At 50.8% G+C, this 14,625-nt stretch overlaps 1 protein-coding gene across 3 annotated transcripts in view; it reads right to left on the bottom strand.

The window, feature by feature from the left end:
- Positions 1-14,574, bottom strand: part of TMEM104 (transmembrane protein 104) — a 58,669-nt gene extending 44,095 nt beyond the window's left edge. For 2 of the 3 annotated variants that reach the window (XM_027052385.2, XM_027052387.2), the window contains exons 1-6: positions 14,454-14,574; positions 13,704-13,824; positions 5,384-5,505; positions 3,083-3,164; positions 2,504-2,600; positions 1,686-1,766 (exon numbers count right to left, since the gene is read on the bottom strand). In XM_027052385.2, the coding sequence (XP_026908186.1) occupies positions 1,686-1,766; positions 2,504-2,600; positions 3,083-3,164; positions 5,384-5,505; positions 13,704-13,748 (427 nt within the window). In that variant the 5' untranslated portion in view covers positions 13,749-13,824; positions 14,454-14,574. Of the gene's footprint in view, positions 1-1,685; positions 1,767-2,503; positions 2,601-3,082; positions 3,165-5,383; positions 5,506-13,703; positions 13,825-14,433 lie in introns of all 3 variants that reach the window. The other variant, XM_027052386.2, reaches the window with a different exon arrangement.
- Between the last annotated feature and the right edge of the window lie 51 nt (positions 14,575-14,625).

Genomic DNA, 14,625 nt, shown 5'->3' with positions numbered 1-14,625 from the left:
GGTCCTTCCAAAGGGGAAGAGAACTGCCCATGAATTAGGAATAGAACAGAGCAGTGGTTTCCCCCCCGGAGTGTGATTGCCTCACAATCCTCACCGGGGACATCTGCCAACATTTGAAGATGTTTTGGTTGTCACAACTGACAGGTGCTATTGGCACCTAGTGGGTGGAGGCCAAGGATGCTGCTTAACATCCCACAATGCACAGGACAGGCCCCACAACAAAGAAGGACCCAGTCTAAGTGTCAATAGTGCCGAGCATGGGAAACGCTAAGCAGAGGAGACAGTGTCCCCTAAGTGTGAGGCTGCCCTTGTATGAAAGTGCTCCTTTTTTTTCTGTTAGATTTGGGTAAACTAGAAGTCTCGTCTGGAGGGGGAGAAAAAAACACCAAAACCATGGGTTCCCAGAATTGTTACAAAAGTCAGGGCAGACTGTAAAACACGCTCATCGGAAAGGAAGTTTCAAAGGTGGATGTCCTCCCTCCAATGTGCGTTTTCTCTCCAAAGTTTGCGTTTGCAGGGGGATTGGGTGCGGCTGCCAGGGGGAAATGTTTATGCTCTTATCTTCATCTAATGAGATGGGGAGAGGTATAAATGGAGCAAAGGAAAATCACAGAGTGGGCTGGACACAACCAGTCTGATTTTCACGAATTCTGGAAGCCTCTGTGAGGCTGGTAGGGAAGCAGGAACCAGACCCTCAGGCAATCATTGGCTGATGATCATGACATTCCAGACTGGACGGTCAAATCACACCACCAGTGATAAACCAAATGCTTAATGTCCTGAAAAGCAGTCAAGAAGACTCTGGTTTCTATAATTCCCCAGGCTCCAAGTTACTGCAGCCACACTGGAGATGGGAAAGAATCGGTGGAGATGCCACCCCTCTGTGACCAAAGGGCAGAGGATCTTCCAAAGATAAAATCCTTACAAAGACAGGATTTATTGAGATGTGTCTGACTGTCTCTGAAGAGGAAACGGACAGGTCTGGGTACTGAAAAACCATACCCTTAAACAGCACATCTTCCAAAGAACATTTGCCAGGGAGGTATAGAGTGTTGTCACAGAACACCCAGCGACCCAGCGTCTGAGCTGGGGGTGGGGTGGGGGGATCCTTTCAGCTGTAACCAGTCCTGCTAAGGAGCAGGTAGAGTGAGGAGGGGTCACAGTCAGACACAGATTCCAAGACAGTAACCTTGTGTGTGGACTCCTGGCACCCTCTGCTGGCCACTGGTGGAGAGGGGGAGAGAGAGAGAGAGAGACAGAGAGAGAGACACACACACACACACAGACAGGCACACACACACAGAGGCATGTGCATGGTGTATCCTACCACTGTCACAGGTAGCTGTCCTGTGTTGTTCTAGACTGAACAGTCCAGAAGGAAAGAGAGACAAGTCAGAAGCAATCGAGCAAGAGGCATAAAACTACCAGCCAGCTCCACTGGCTTCCTTCCTTGGAAAGCTGCTTAGGATTCCTGACCTCTATGAGCAAGAAGAGCCAAGGAGCTGCTTCTCTATTTCTAATGCTGATGAGTGGGGAGAGATTCAGGAAAACAATGAGAGCGGCTCAGGCCTCTCGGCAAGGTGGCCTCGCAAACGCACTGGGATCTGGCCGACGCCGTCAGCCCCCTCCCTAGTTGTCAAGGTCTGTTGGACTGCCCTCACCCCACCTTGAGAAAGAACTCATACCTTTATTGAAGAACATGGAGGCCATCTGTCCCATCTCCACCCGGTCTGTGATTTCAAAAAGGTTCAGAGATCCACGTCTCTCTGTGGAGTCAAAAGGACAAGGAAGAGAAAGTGGTTTTCATTCGGAGAAGCTCCTAGAGGGGGCACTAAGTTCACTAAATTCTCTAGACTGAAGAAATCCTCAAGCATTTCAAATTCTCTTTATTTTTTTTAAGTTTATTTATTTTGAGAGAGAGTGAGCACAAATGGGGTAGGAGCAGAGAGAGAGAGAGCAGGGAGAGAGAGAATCCCAAGCAGGCTCCACACTGTCAGTACAGAGCCTGACGCGGGGCTCGAACTCACAAACCACGAGATCATGACCCGAGTTGAAACCAAGAGTTGGATGCTCAACTAACCGAGTCACCCAGGTGCCCCAGCATTTCAAATTCTTGCAAAAACTTCTAATGTTTCTCCACTCGAAATGTTTAAAACAATATATAGAAAGGGATCCAGGGGTGCTGGTAATGGAGGGGAGAAAAAAAGCTGGGTCACGTGGCCCTGGCTCGGCTGGAGTGGGGAGGGACCTGCCAGACATGCGTGATTGGTGGGACAGGAGGATGAGTCGAACACCTCACATCAGTTCAAGCTTCCAGTGTGCCCAGGGTGATGAGGCGAGTAGCCTGACCAAGCCGCTAACATGAGCAAGTGGTGAATCCCGGGTCCCTGGCTAGTGCTCTGGCCTGATGGTCTCTGCAGAGAGACTCCCTTGCTCTCTCTACAAGGGAAGAAGCTTGTGGACCAGAGGGAGGTGCCTGCCGGCCTGTAACCCCAAGACTTACGCACTGAAAGGATGGGTCGTTTCTCTGCCCGCTCGTAGTTGTCCTGAACAAGGACGTCACTGTCAGAGGCTGTGGAGGAGTCCTCCTCTTCCTCCTCCTAGGAGGGGGTGGGGCGGGGGGAGGGAGGGGACAAACAAGGAAAAAAGAGGGGCACATAACTCTACAGAAAACCCATGGGAAACTGGAAAACCCATTTCCTTTGATCTTTCTTTCCAGAAGGCATCTAATTAGGGGCACCTCTCAACACCTCCGTGCTGTCACATGAGAAGGCACAGACACGCAGATGTCAGATCTGAAGCTGCAATGCTGTTCCTGGGACTAGAGGTTCAGAATGATGAGTGAGCTCACGGTAGGGGGCTCAAGGGGACCCCTGACATGATGCTAAGGGAGCAGAGGCTGCATGTGTTCAGTGAGCTTATGCGGCTGTAAAGCTTTGGCTCTGGAACAAGGGTCTTGGAGACATGTAGTGGACGTGAGCCCCCTACACATCGGGAGGGAAAGAACTGGCCCCTGAGGGCTGCCTCTTCTAGCACACAATTGGCCAGAGGCGCAGCCTGGAGACAAGGGCAATACACACACCTGGTGGTTTTCCATCCTTTTCCAGTGGAGCTGAGCGTTGGCCGCGGCCATGGCCTCTATCACGAAGGTAGTCGTCACAAAGCTGCGGAGTAAGGGCACAGTTTAATTGCCAAAGGCAGGTGGGAGGTTGGAGGTGGCACAATGAAAAAGGAAAAATCATTTCAAGACCAAGAAGCCCAAAGCATTCTCTCTTCTGAGAGCTGTTCCCTAGGGGACTTTCGAGATGCATTTGACCTGGTAAAATGTGTGTGCGTAAGGGACGTCTTGCGTGCTTGCCTTCATGTCCTTGTCTATGTTTAGAATATGTTTTGATGCACGGGAGAGAGGGGTGTGAAATAAGCTGATGGGGGCTGGGGGTAGAGCGTGAGCCTGGGGGAAGAGGGGACATGGGGCGATGTGGTACCGCACACTAAGAGGGGGCCTGCTGGGGGCAGAGCAGGGAGGAGGCCGATTCACAATGATTCACAATGGGCCTTCTGAAAGCTTCTGGGAAGGGCAGCGGGCAGCTCTCCACTCTCCGTGCTGGGACACAGACAAGCAGTCAGCTCCCAGGTCCATTCACTGATGGACGGGGCACAGCACGGATAACTGGAAAGGACATTAGGTTCCAGAATGTGTTTCCATGTTTCTGTCTTTCCTTCCTTTTTCGGCAGTACCTTTACTTTCCTAATAACCTAGCAAATGTAAAAATAAGCTTGCATTTTTATGGCTCGAGTCAAAAAGGACACTGAGAGGTAGCACCAGACATTTGCTGCGGAGTCAAACTAGAGTGCAAAACCATCTTCTCTCTTCTTCCGCTTAGGGAAGCTGGAGAGGCCCAGACTTCAGCCGGAGCTGGAGTGCATGGGTCCTCCAGTCAGCAGAGCTGCGGGGCAGGGTGGGGGGGAGGGGGGAGCCGCCCTCCTACTGGTAAACCCAAGGGTGGAGTCTCTCCCTGCTGAAGGACCCCAGACAGCACAGTCATCTCCCTCCTTCTTGAGGCTCTAGCCCAGCCCTCCTCAAGTGCCTTCACTTGCCACAGGCTGACTGCTCAGCCACATCCGCTCCATCTCGGGGGGTGGAGGGCAGCCAGTCCTGAAACTCCCATTCCAGGGCCTCAGCACCTTCTGGAAAGGTTTCTCATTATCTTGCCTAAGTGACCATTTTAAGGACTTCAGATTTTCCCTTCTTTTTGCAAATAAAACTAGAATCAATCTTAGTTAAGGCATAAAAAGGATTCTCATGGTTGCACAAAGCCAACTCATCGATCATGTTCAAATATAAATGGGCTGAGCAGGGAGGGGACATGGCCGCCTCTACCTGGGGGCCCCCAATAATCACCTCCCATTCAGACAGCTGCCTGTGCTGAAGGTCCTTTAAAGGGGACAGCAGAGCCACAGAAGGACAAGGACTTGCAGTATGTAATGAGCCAAGGATGGCCACGAAACCCCCCCAAGAGAAAATGAGTGAAGAAACAGAAATGTGAGCGTTTTCCCATCCAGCCTCTTCTACGTCCCAATTTGCTTCACCTGTAACCCAACCCAAGAACAGTGCCTCGTGTCACTTCTCCCAGGGAAGGTCCTTCTGAGGGGTGTTTCCAGGTGTTCCCTTGCCTCTTTTTGGCAGCCTGTAGATTCCCACCTGGAAATGCATAGTCCTAAATCCCTTACGAGCCTGGGGCACTTGCTGAATGACTCCCCGCCTGCATGCAGAATCCGAGAGGAGCCTCAAGTAGGATCTACCCTCTGTGAGGCACCAGCTGGTGAACCCCACACACCTGGCTCTAGGAGCGGGTGCCCCTGAAAGCTTGGGAAGGCACCGGGCACCTCTTTGCTGCCAGGCACAAAGTGGGCTGAGATTAACATGTGATTACGTGCCTCCCCATGTGTTAATAATCACTTACTTTGTGGGCTATCTTAAGCAAATTCTAAATTCCAAACTGACTTCCCTTATCACTGTAGATGTTTGTCAGATTCTTTTTCTGTGGCCAGGTGGTATTTTCTCGAAGAACAAAAATTGATGATGGTACCATCACTAAAGCATACAACCGGGGAGGCCAACCAGCCGGAGAGGCAACATGAGCACCACGTGAAACATTCCAAAGCCCAGTTGGATGTCTTGACTCTTAACTGATTAGATTGTGTAACTGCTCCGTTAGCATGAGACCTGGAGGCCTTTGCGTCTCCTTTCCTGTCTCTGGGCCACTCTGGTTAGGATTCACCGTGGACTCCCTGCCCCCCAGGCACGCTTCCTCATGTTAATGAAGAGAAGTCAGGACTCCCTGGGCAGCCTCCTCCCGGCCCCTGCGTGCCAGCCTCTTACCTCATGAAGCCCAGGAACACCAGCAGGACCAGGCTGACGAGCCACCCGGCGGTGGCAAAGGCCTTGGGCATGGTGAGTGCACCAGTGCCCACGATGAGGTTAAACATGTACACCAGTCCCACCTGGAAGCAACAGAAGTGACCTTCAAGCTCTGAAATTAATTAACCTCTCCCGGCAGTGGCTCCCAAAGATGACCCTGGGTGACAGCCAAACTGGAGGCAGGGAGGCCAGAGAAGCAGGTCAGAAGGGAGAATTCGGCCAAGGTTCTAAGAAGGCGTGCTGTGCAACCAAATGCTAGGGAAGGGAGCATCAACACTTGGAAGGCTAAAGTCCCGCCTTCTGTCGGACCTTCCAAGAGGTCTCCGGTGTTTGGGTCCTTCTCTGCTTTTGGGCACCGCCCCATCACCTTGCCATTTCCTAGTATTCAAAGCTGCATCTCAGAGGTTAGCGCTCTGCCCAACTAGGCTGCAGGCTTCCTGAGGACACACTACCACATCTGGGGTACCCGGCGCAAGGATGAACCGCAGCGCTGACCTCAAAAAACCTCCACTCCTCCCAAGACCTCTCAGCACATGACCCAACCCTGCTCTCACCCATTCTTGCCATTGTCCTTTGGGATGTCAACATTCATGCTGCTTCCTTTTCCCTACCGTCCTGCCCACACTGACTTCAGGGATTCTTATGTAAATTGAGATAGAATTCACATGTCATGAAATTCACCCTTTTAAGGTATTTGCCAATGACATATCTGATGAAGGATTAGCATCCAAAATATATAAAAAACTTATACAATAGCCAAAACCCAAATAATCCAATTAAGAAATGGGCAGAAGACATGAACAGACATTTCCCCAAAGAAGACATCCAGATGGCCTACGGACACATGCAAAGATGCTCAACATCAGTCATCAGGGAAATGCAAATGAAAATCAAAGCGAGGTATCACCTCACACCTGTCAGAATGGCTGAAATCAACAACACAAGAAACAACAAGTGTTGGCAAGGATGTGGAGAGACAGGAACCCTCGTGCACTGCTGGTGGGAATGTAAACTGGTGTAACCACTGTGGAAAACAGTATGGTGGCACCACAAAAAGTTAAAAATAGAACTACCTATGATCCAGCAATTGCATTACTGGGCATTTACCCAAAAAATACCAAAAACACTAATTCAAAGGGATACATGCACCCCTATGTTAACTGCAGCATTATTTATGACAGCCAAATTATGGAAACAGCCCAAGTGTCCATCAACAGATGAATGGATAAAAAAGTGGCATATATACATACACACACACACACACTGAAATGTTATTCAGCTATAAAAAGAATGAAATCTTGCCATTTGCAACAAAATGGGTGGATTTAGAAAGTGTAACGCTAAATAAGTCAATACAGAAAGATAAATACCGTGTGATGTCTCTCATATGTAGAATTTAAGAAACAAAATGAAAGAGCAAAGGGAAAAAAAGAGACTAAGAAATAGAGTATTAACTACAGAGAACTAACTGATGGGTACCAGAGGGGAGGTGGTGGGGAGATGGGGGAAATAGGTGACGGGGGTTACGGGGTGCACTTGTTGTGATGAGCACCCGGGGCTGTATGGGACTGAATCACTCTAACACTGTATGTTAACTATACTTGAATTGAAATAGAAAACTTAATTTAAAAAACCACCCTTTTAAAGGACACAATTTCCTGGTTCTTAGCACCATCATCTAATTCTGCTTCATCACTCCAAAAAGAAGGCAGGTACCCACCAGCAGACCCTCTCCCTCGCCCCTGACAACCAGGCTCTGCGTGCAATTCCTGAGTCACTGACTTCAGATTTTAAATTCTCATTCACACTGACTTGACTCTAGCTGTTTTGTTTTGTTTTTTTTTTAATGTATTTTTGAGAGAGAGAGAGCATGCATGCAACAGTGTGTGTGTCAGGGAGGGGCAGAGAGAGAGAGAGAGAGAGAGAGAGAGAGAGAGAGAGAGAGGGAGGGAGACACAGAGTCCAAAGCAGGCTCCAGGCTCTGAGCTGTCAGCACAGAGCTCGACGCGGGGCTCGAACTCACGAACCGTGAGATCATGACCTGAGCCAAAGTCGGACGTTCAACCAAATGAGCCACCCAGGCGTTCCTTGACTCTAGTTGTTAATTGTAATGTTGCTGTTTCTAGATCTCGATCAGGAAATTCCCTTCTCTGAGCTGAACCTCCTGCAGCCTTGTCCATTCCCACCAACACCTGCAGTCCCCCCACCCTCCCCACGCAGGCCACCCCCTCCACTCTGGCCGCATTTGCATTCTTTGGCCTCGTGTACAATGGGCTAGTTCCACAAAGTGCTCTCTACCCTCTACCCATGATTCACACACCCTCCCCTGTTCTGACCCTCCCGACCCCAGCCTTGGACAGACCCAGCGCCTGCTTCCTCTATTTCCTATATGAAGCTGCTAAAATTCCTGGAATTTTTTTTTTTTTTTTAATTATAATGACTGGTTTTACCACAGATGAATGGTTCCTTCACCTGTGCTCCAACAGCATTGATTTTCTTTATTCCACCATGGACTTCTTGGCATTTCCCACAGGAAACCTATTCAAGCCCTAGCCCCTGACCTCCACCTCTCTCAGTTGAAGGCTGCTTCCTGTGTCACAGAGGTGACTGAGGCCATCTGATGTGCCCTCCGCCAGCTTCCCTCCCTCTTCATTCAACAATCAGTGTCTGCATCTTTCCCACTCCCTCTCTACCCATGGGGAACATGTGACCTTCCTCCTGCACCCGAATTTCTGGGCTCAGTCCTTCTTTCTAGAATCTTCTTCCTACAGCTCCTCCCCTCTGCCTACAAATGTCCTTGACACCTTTGAAACACCACCCTCTCGGGGCGCCTGGGTGGCTTAGTCGGTTAAGCGTCAGACTTCAGCTCAGGTCATGATCTCATGGTTTGTAGGTTCGAGCCCTGCATTGGGCTCTGTGCTGACAGTGCATAGAGCCTGCTTGGGATTCTTGGTCTCCCTCTCTCTCTGCCCCTCTCCCACTCACACTCTTTCAAAAATAAACAAACATTAAAAAAAAAAACAACCCACAATCCTCTCACTACCCTTAACCCCACTCACCAAAGAAGCTACCTATTTCCTCTATCTTCATTTCCAAGTTTCTGTACTTTGCGTTTCCACTCCCAGAGCTCTTTTGAAACGATGTTCTTCAAAATCACCAATGACCTCCTATTTGCCCAATCCAATGACTTTCTTAGTCTTTACTCTTTCTTACGCTCTGATGTAAACTGTCTCCTTTCCCTCAGCAACTTCACTCAGTCCTGTGGCTTCACCTCCGCATCAGTCTTTCTGCAGACCTCAAATCCACGGTCTCTAATCACCCCCGCCTCCCCCTCCCGCGTATCCCAGTCCTAGCGATTCTACTTCTGAAGAGTCTTTTGTCACTACCTCTGGTCATACTCCCGTTTACAACCTAAATCGCTTCAGCCTGGGCTGTGACTGCCGCTTCCTAACAGGTCTTCCTGTGTTCTACGACATTGGCTCATTTACAGTTTGCTTTACTGCTTATCCCTGTTTAAAACAGCAACAGAAACACTTAATCTCTGTGAACACCTACCCATCTCTCATTTTTACTTCCTTGTTCTTTGACATATGTACTTTTTATATATGTATGTGTGTATATCTACACACGTATATGTATAAATTTTCAAGTTTATTTTGAGAGAGACTGCACAAGCAAGAGAGAGGGGCAGGGGGTGGGGAGGGAGGGGGAGAGGGAAAGAGAGGGAGGGGGTGGAGGGAGAGGGAGAGAGAGAATCCCAAGCAGGCTCTATGCTCAGCGCAGAGCCTGATGTGGGGGTTGATCCCATGACCCTGGGATCACAACCTGAGATGAAATCAAGAGTTAGACACTTAACTGACTGAGCCACCCAGGCACCCTGTGCTTCTCTGTATTTAGAAAATTTTTCTAAAACAACCATGTACTGAATTTTTTATCACACAAATTGGGGCCCATTCTCCCAGCGTTGTTGTTGTCGTTGCTGTTTTAATAGAGCTGGGGGATAAGGGGCCGGACAGTGGTTAGGGAAGGACAGGCTTCTAGGCAGGTGCTAAGTGCACATCTGAGTGCTGGATAGGAAGGCATCCTGCAGACGGGAAAGAGCTCTGCTCACAGTCTGTTTACACTTGGCACAGGCCACCGGCCCCTCAAATCCCACCCAGCACTTGGACACACGCAAACGCTGCTTCCCCCACAAAGCCCTTCCAGTCTCGCTCCCCACTTTTGAACCCCTAGAGCAAGAATACTTCCTATGTCCTGGTTCTCGACATTGGCGTACTCATCCATTCCCCATTGCTACAACTGAGGTCCCGGTGTCGCTTCTCAGGGTGCCTGGCACACAGCCTCCAGCTAGGAATCCTTGGCTGAGCTGATTGGACCTGGCGAGGTCCTCTCTAACGTAAGCCTCACAGTCTCTGTCCCGTTGTAAACACCATGGTCTCAGTGTGATCACACAGACAGATCCCAGAAGGATTAAACCAAGGTTGAACCGTGTTCCTACATCTCTCCCTGCAGCTTTGTTCTCCACATGTTGCCCTTCTAAGCAAGAACACATATGAAGGGTAGACCCTTTTTCTTTATAGAAAATGGCCTTGGTGAAGGTTCTCGTGAGAGGGAAAGTGACGGTTCTTTGCCAAAAAGTTTTGTAACGGTACAAGAGGCATTTTTGAATTCAGTGATACCTGAAGGTCTTGAGATGAAGGGTCAAGGGTCTATCTCTGGCTGACCACTGTTGGAATTTGGGGCCAGATTCTTCTGTTGTGGGGCTGTCCTGTGGATTGTAGGGTGTTTAGTAGCATCCCTGGTCTCTACCCACTAGGTTCTAGTACTCCCCAGCCTCGTGCCTGTGCTGGGATGATCACAAACGTCTCCAGACGTTGCCAAATGTCCTGGGATATGGGGGGAGAGGGGCAAGACTGCCACCGGCTGAGAACACTGCCGATAAAGACATAATCCCGGGGCGCCTGGGTGGCGCAGTCAGTTAAGCGTCCGACTTCAGCCAGGTCACGATCTCGCGGTCCGTGAGTTCGAGCCCCGCGTCAGGCTCTGGGCTGATGGCTCAGGGCCTGGAGCCTGTTTCCGATTCTGTGTCTCCCTCTCTCTCTGCCCCTCCCCCGTTCATGCTCTGTCTCTCTCTGTCCCAAAAATAAATAAACGTTGAAAAAAAAAAAAAGACATAATCCCAACAGAAACTTCAAATAAGTCTCAGCGAAAAAGACCTTTAAAGGGCGCCTGGGTGCAGTCAGTTGAGCGTCTGACTCTTGATTTTGGCTCAGGTCACGACCTCAGTCAGTTAAGCGTCTGACTTGGTTTTGGCTCAGGTCACGATCTCAGGGTTGTGGGACTAAGACCCCACATCAGGCTCTGTCCTGGGCACGGAGCTCTAATAAAAATTAAAAATTTTTGATTAAAAAAAAAAACACCCTTAAGAACTTTACAAAAGGAGTTAACTGCGATACGTGCAGTTAGCAGTTAGGAGCAGAAATGGGCAGTCACACTTCTCTTGCACTACTGACATTCTTTAGTTTCAAAGGGAGTACTCTGGGCCTAGGGGGGCTCAGGGAGCCCTGTAGGATAACATGAGATGTCTTCACCTTCCTGGCAAGAGTTAAACCCTTCTGACCTTCAGCAAAGGTGTCAGCGAGGACCAACTAGGAGTAGACTTATGGAGCAGGAAGCAGATCTGAGCTAAGCCACAAGCCAGGTCAAAGGTAGTTGTGGGGCAGGAGGAAGAGGAAGGAGATGTTCTCTTCTGCTGATTACCTGACGGTTCTGTGGGGACAGCCTCGTGGAAAATGTGGCCAAAAGCAGAATAAAGCCCCGCTGCAGGCTAAACCGTCTCTTCCCCTTCTCCACTCTTCCTCGGGATGGGGGACCTGCTCCCCTGTGCTCTAGGGACGTCAGTGCAGTGTTCCTGCTGCCTTACCTAATGCCCGGCGGCCTCACCCCCAGATGTGCACGAGGCAGGAGTTAACGGTGGTTTCTGCCCGCTTCCCCAATGACACTTGTCAAAGGAAACAGAAGGCCAAAGAGATGCGGAAGCAAGAGGCCTGTCCTTCGAAAGCAACAGCAACGATCTTTGGCAACACTGGCTGGCAGGAGGGGCCCTTGGCCACTGACCCTTGTGCAGGTGGTGGTCCACTGCATCCTCTATTTGGATCACACAATCCCCACAGTCCTGAGCCACTCCTGGTCCCCGTAAATAGGGAAACAGACATGCCTGTTCTGAGATCGCTTTGACGAGGTGGGGGTGGCATGTGGGCCTGAACCGTGTTCTGAATCCGGCACTCTCCTTGAGAGGGCCTGACAGGTAAGTCCTCTGAGGCCAGTCTGCCGAGTACAGGTATTTTTATGCAGAACAATGCAAGCTAAGGCAAACATCCCTAACACCCGCGAAGCAGAAAAGACCTGACAACAGGGCAACACAGAGGTAGGGAGAGGCTCTGTGTTGCGAATAACCCAAGTTATGGGCTGATGCACCTTCGTGAACCAAGTAAGTGCTCAGTGTCTCGGTTTCCCAAGACCTCGAGAGCAGGTCATGCCTGTCCTGTGCTGAGCAGGGGATTCCAAGCCATGTCCGCAGTGGAGGGAGTTCCACTGCTTTTCTGGGCTCTGCCGATGGGGAACCTTATGCCCTTCTCCTGGTCTCACAAGGGATCAAGAACCTCTCTCCCAGGATGGCAGAGTCAGGGGAAAACTCAGGAAAAAGGCATGATCTCTCCTCAAACCCTGACCGCTAACTCCTGCCTAATACCACCTCACCACCGCCCATCTCTTCCCATCTCTCTCCACCGGTAGGCTAAGAGGATGCAAGCAGTTGTTTATGGCAAATGCCCAGAGTAGGCCCTCAAACAAAACCAATCACACAGGAAAACCGGGGGTGGGAAGCAGAACCCACTGAGGCCTTCAGGCCTACTGCCCAATTTCCTGTGGGTATACGCCGACATGTGAAATGATTATGTGAACTGGAGACACACAAGAAAGTGAGCATATCAAAATATTTTCCTTTTCAAAACTCAGTGTAACTCATTTTCTCATCTCTAAGCATACAGATGCTCTGAGAAGCAGCAGGAACTTTTATGGACAATATGGACACTTCACTACTGATACCAGGAGGAGGCTGTGAGCTGTTACCCAATTCCTCAGATGAAAGGACCACAATGAGATTCAGTCCAAAGTTCAAGAAAGACTTCCCTCGATAAATTATGGAGGGGAAGGAGGCTCTTTTAGTGCTACACACAAAAGGCACAGATCCAGTAGGAACACTCTGGTGTGAAAATGGCTTTTTGCCAGCTATTTTCAGAGATGCTTATTTATTTATTTACTTATTTGAGAGAGACAGCATGAGTGGTGGAGGGGCAGAGAGAGAGGAAGAGAGCATTCCAAGCAGGCTCCACACTGTCAGCACAGAGCCTGATGCGGGACTTGAACTCACAAACTGTGAGATCACCACCTGAGCCGAAATTAAGAGATGCTTAATTGACTGAGCCACCCAGGTGCCCCTCAGAGATGCTTCCTTATCCATCACACCACAGCTGGAGGGTCTGGGAAGCTAGCAGAAACAAAGCAGGGATTCCACAGGTTAGGTCCATCTAGAAAGAGGACTTTTGCTACTTAAGGCAGTGCTGCTTTTCCCTGGGATACTTAGTAGCAACATGAGTCAATCATGTGATTATTCCAATCCTCCAGCTAGGTATCCAGGCAAGAGGACTCTGATGTAACCACCACCAATCTTTTTATTATACAAGGAAGATAAACTGGGTGTACCGGTGGGAGGCGGGGGCGGGGGGTAACGGCAGACCCAACACAGTAAGAAATCAGTCCTTCTAATTGTTCTAATTACAGACTCCAGCAAACTGCACTTGGAAGTCTCTGCTTTCTCTGCCTCTTACGCCATCCGAGACCATAAAAGCTGCACAACTTACAACTCAGCTGGCAACCAAAGTACTTTCAAACTGCTGAGATGAGCAAACCCAGAGTCAGCAGCTGTCAATCACCATCTACCCACAGCAGCACAGCCCGAAAGTGTTAGTGGCCCTGGCATAAATATCCCAAGGCGTGAGCAAGTCAGTTTTGTTTCCTTGACCACTCTGACCAGCATCTACCACGTGAACCAACTCCCATCACATGCTCTGAGCCAGGACAGCGGCAACGTGGCTCCTGCTGAATGGAGTTCCCCACCCTGGCTTTCGCCAGGGTCCAAAAGCAGCGGCAATCGCTAGTACAGTCGAGGAAGCACCGTGCTTCTCTAGGAGCCGGTGGCAACCATGTGGGTAAAACTCACGTAGGGAGAATAGAGCTCCCCGGTCTCTGTGATTTCTCCCGCCATTTCCAAAAGTGAGGAAGGGTCGTGGGCAGCCGAGTTTCTTTAGGTTTCTTCTCTTTCCGCCGGCTCCTGTGGCTCCCTAAGGCAAAAGAGCAGACTTCAACTTTCTGATAGACCTCGATGGGGGTGGGGGCACTTCTGGATGGCGCCCCTCCCCCTGCCTCCTGTCCTTTTATTACAGACGTGGCCTCAACATCTGCCATGAGAGACAGCCTTAGATGACTGACACCAGGGTGGTTTCCTCGAACTTCTTCCTTGCTGTGCGGGGCATGAATGCATCCAGGGCCGCTCAGACTCCAAGTGAAACGAGGAGACCCACAAGCCACGAAGTCTCCCCCACCACAAGCGCCCCCTTTGCACACTCTGAAGTGGCTATCCACGTTTGATGTCAGGAACAGCGAGCTCGCTACCACACACGGCAGCCCAAATAACTGTCACCTCCGCCTAGGGCAACAAACTGGGGGCTTTTCCAGGTCGCCTCCCAACCCAACTCCTGGTCCCCAAACCTCTCCTTTGGAACGAGTCCTCCAATCCCCGCCCCCCCCGCCACCTGTATTTTGCCCTGCCTCTGGGCTCCCCAGCCTCAAGCCTCCCCCCTCTTCTCAAGAGACCCGCTCCGAGCCTTTCCCCGACTTATGTCTCCCTCCCGGAGGGGCCCCGAGTCTGGCGCCGCCCCAGCCCATCCCACCCTCCCGCCGCACCGGACACCTGCACGGCGGCTGACTCCCGGCCGCCGCCTCCAACCCCTCCGCTGCCGCCGGCGCCAGCTGTCCCGCACCAGCGCGCGCAGCGCGCATGCGCCCGCGTTCGGAGCCCACCTAGCCCGTGCGCGCCCTGGGCGGGGCGCAGCGCGCTGATTGGGCGCCTTGCGGAGGCGGGA

The sequence above is a fragment of the Acinonyx jubatus genome, chromosome E1, assembly GCF_027475565.1.
Source record: "Acinonyx jubatus isolate Ajub_Pintada_27869175 chromosome E1, VMU_Ajub_asm_v1.0, whole genome shotgun sequence".
In the NCBI taxonomy this organism is placed as follows: domain Eukaryota; kingdom Metazoa; phylum Chordata; class Mammalia; order Carnivora; family Felidae; genus Acinonyx; species Acinonyx jubatus.
Note: the sequence above shows the minus strand (reverse complement) of the source record. Positions and strands in the feature narration are given on the sequence as shown.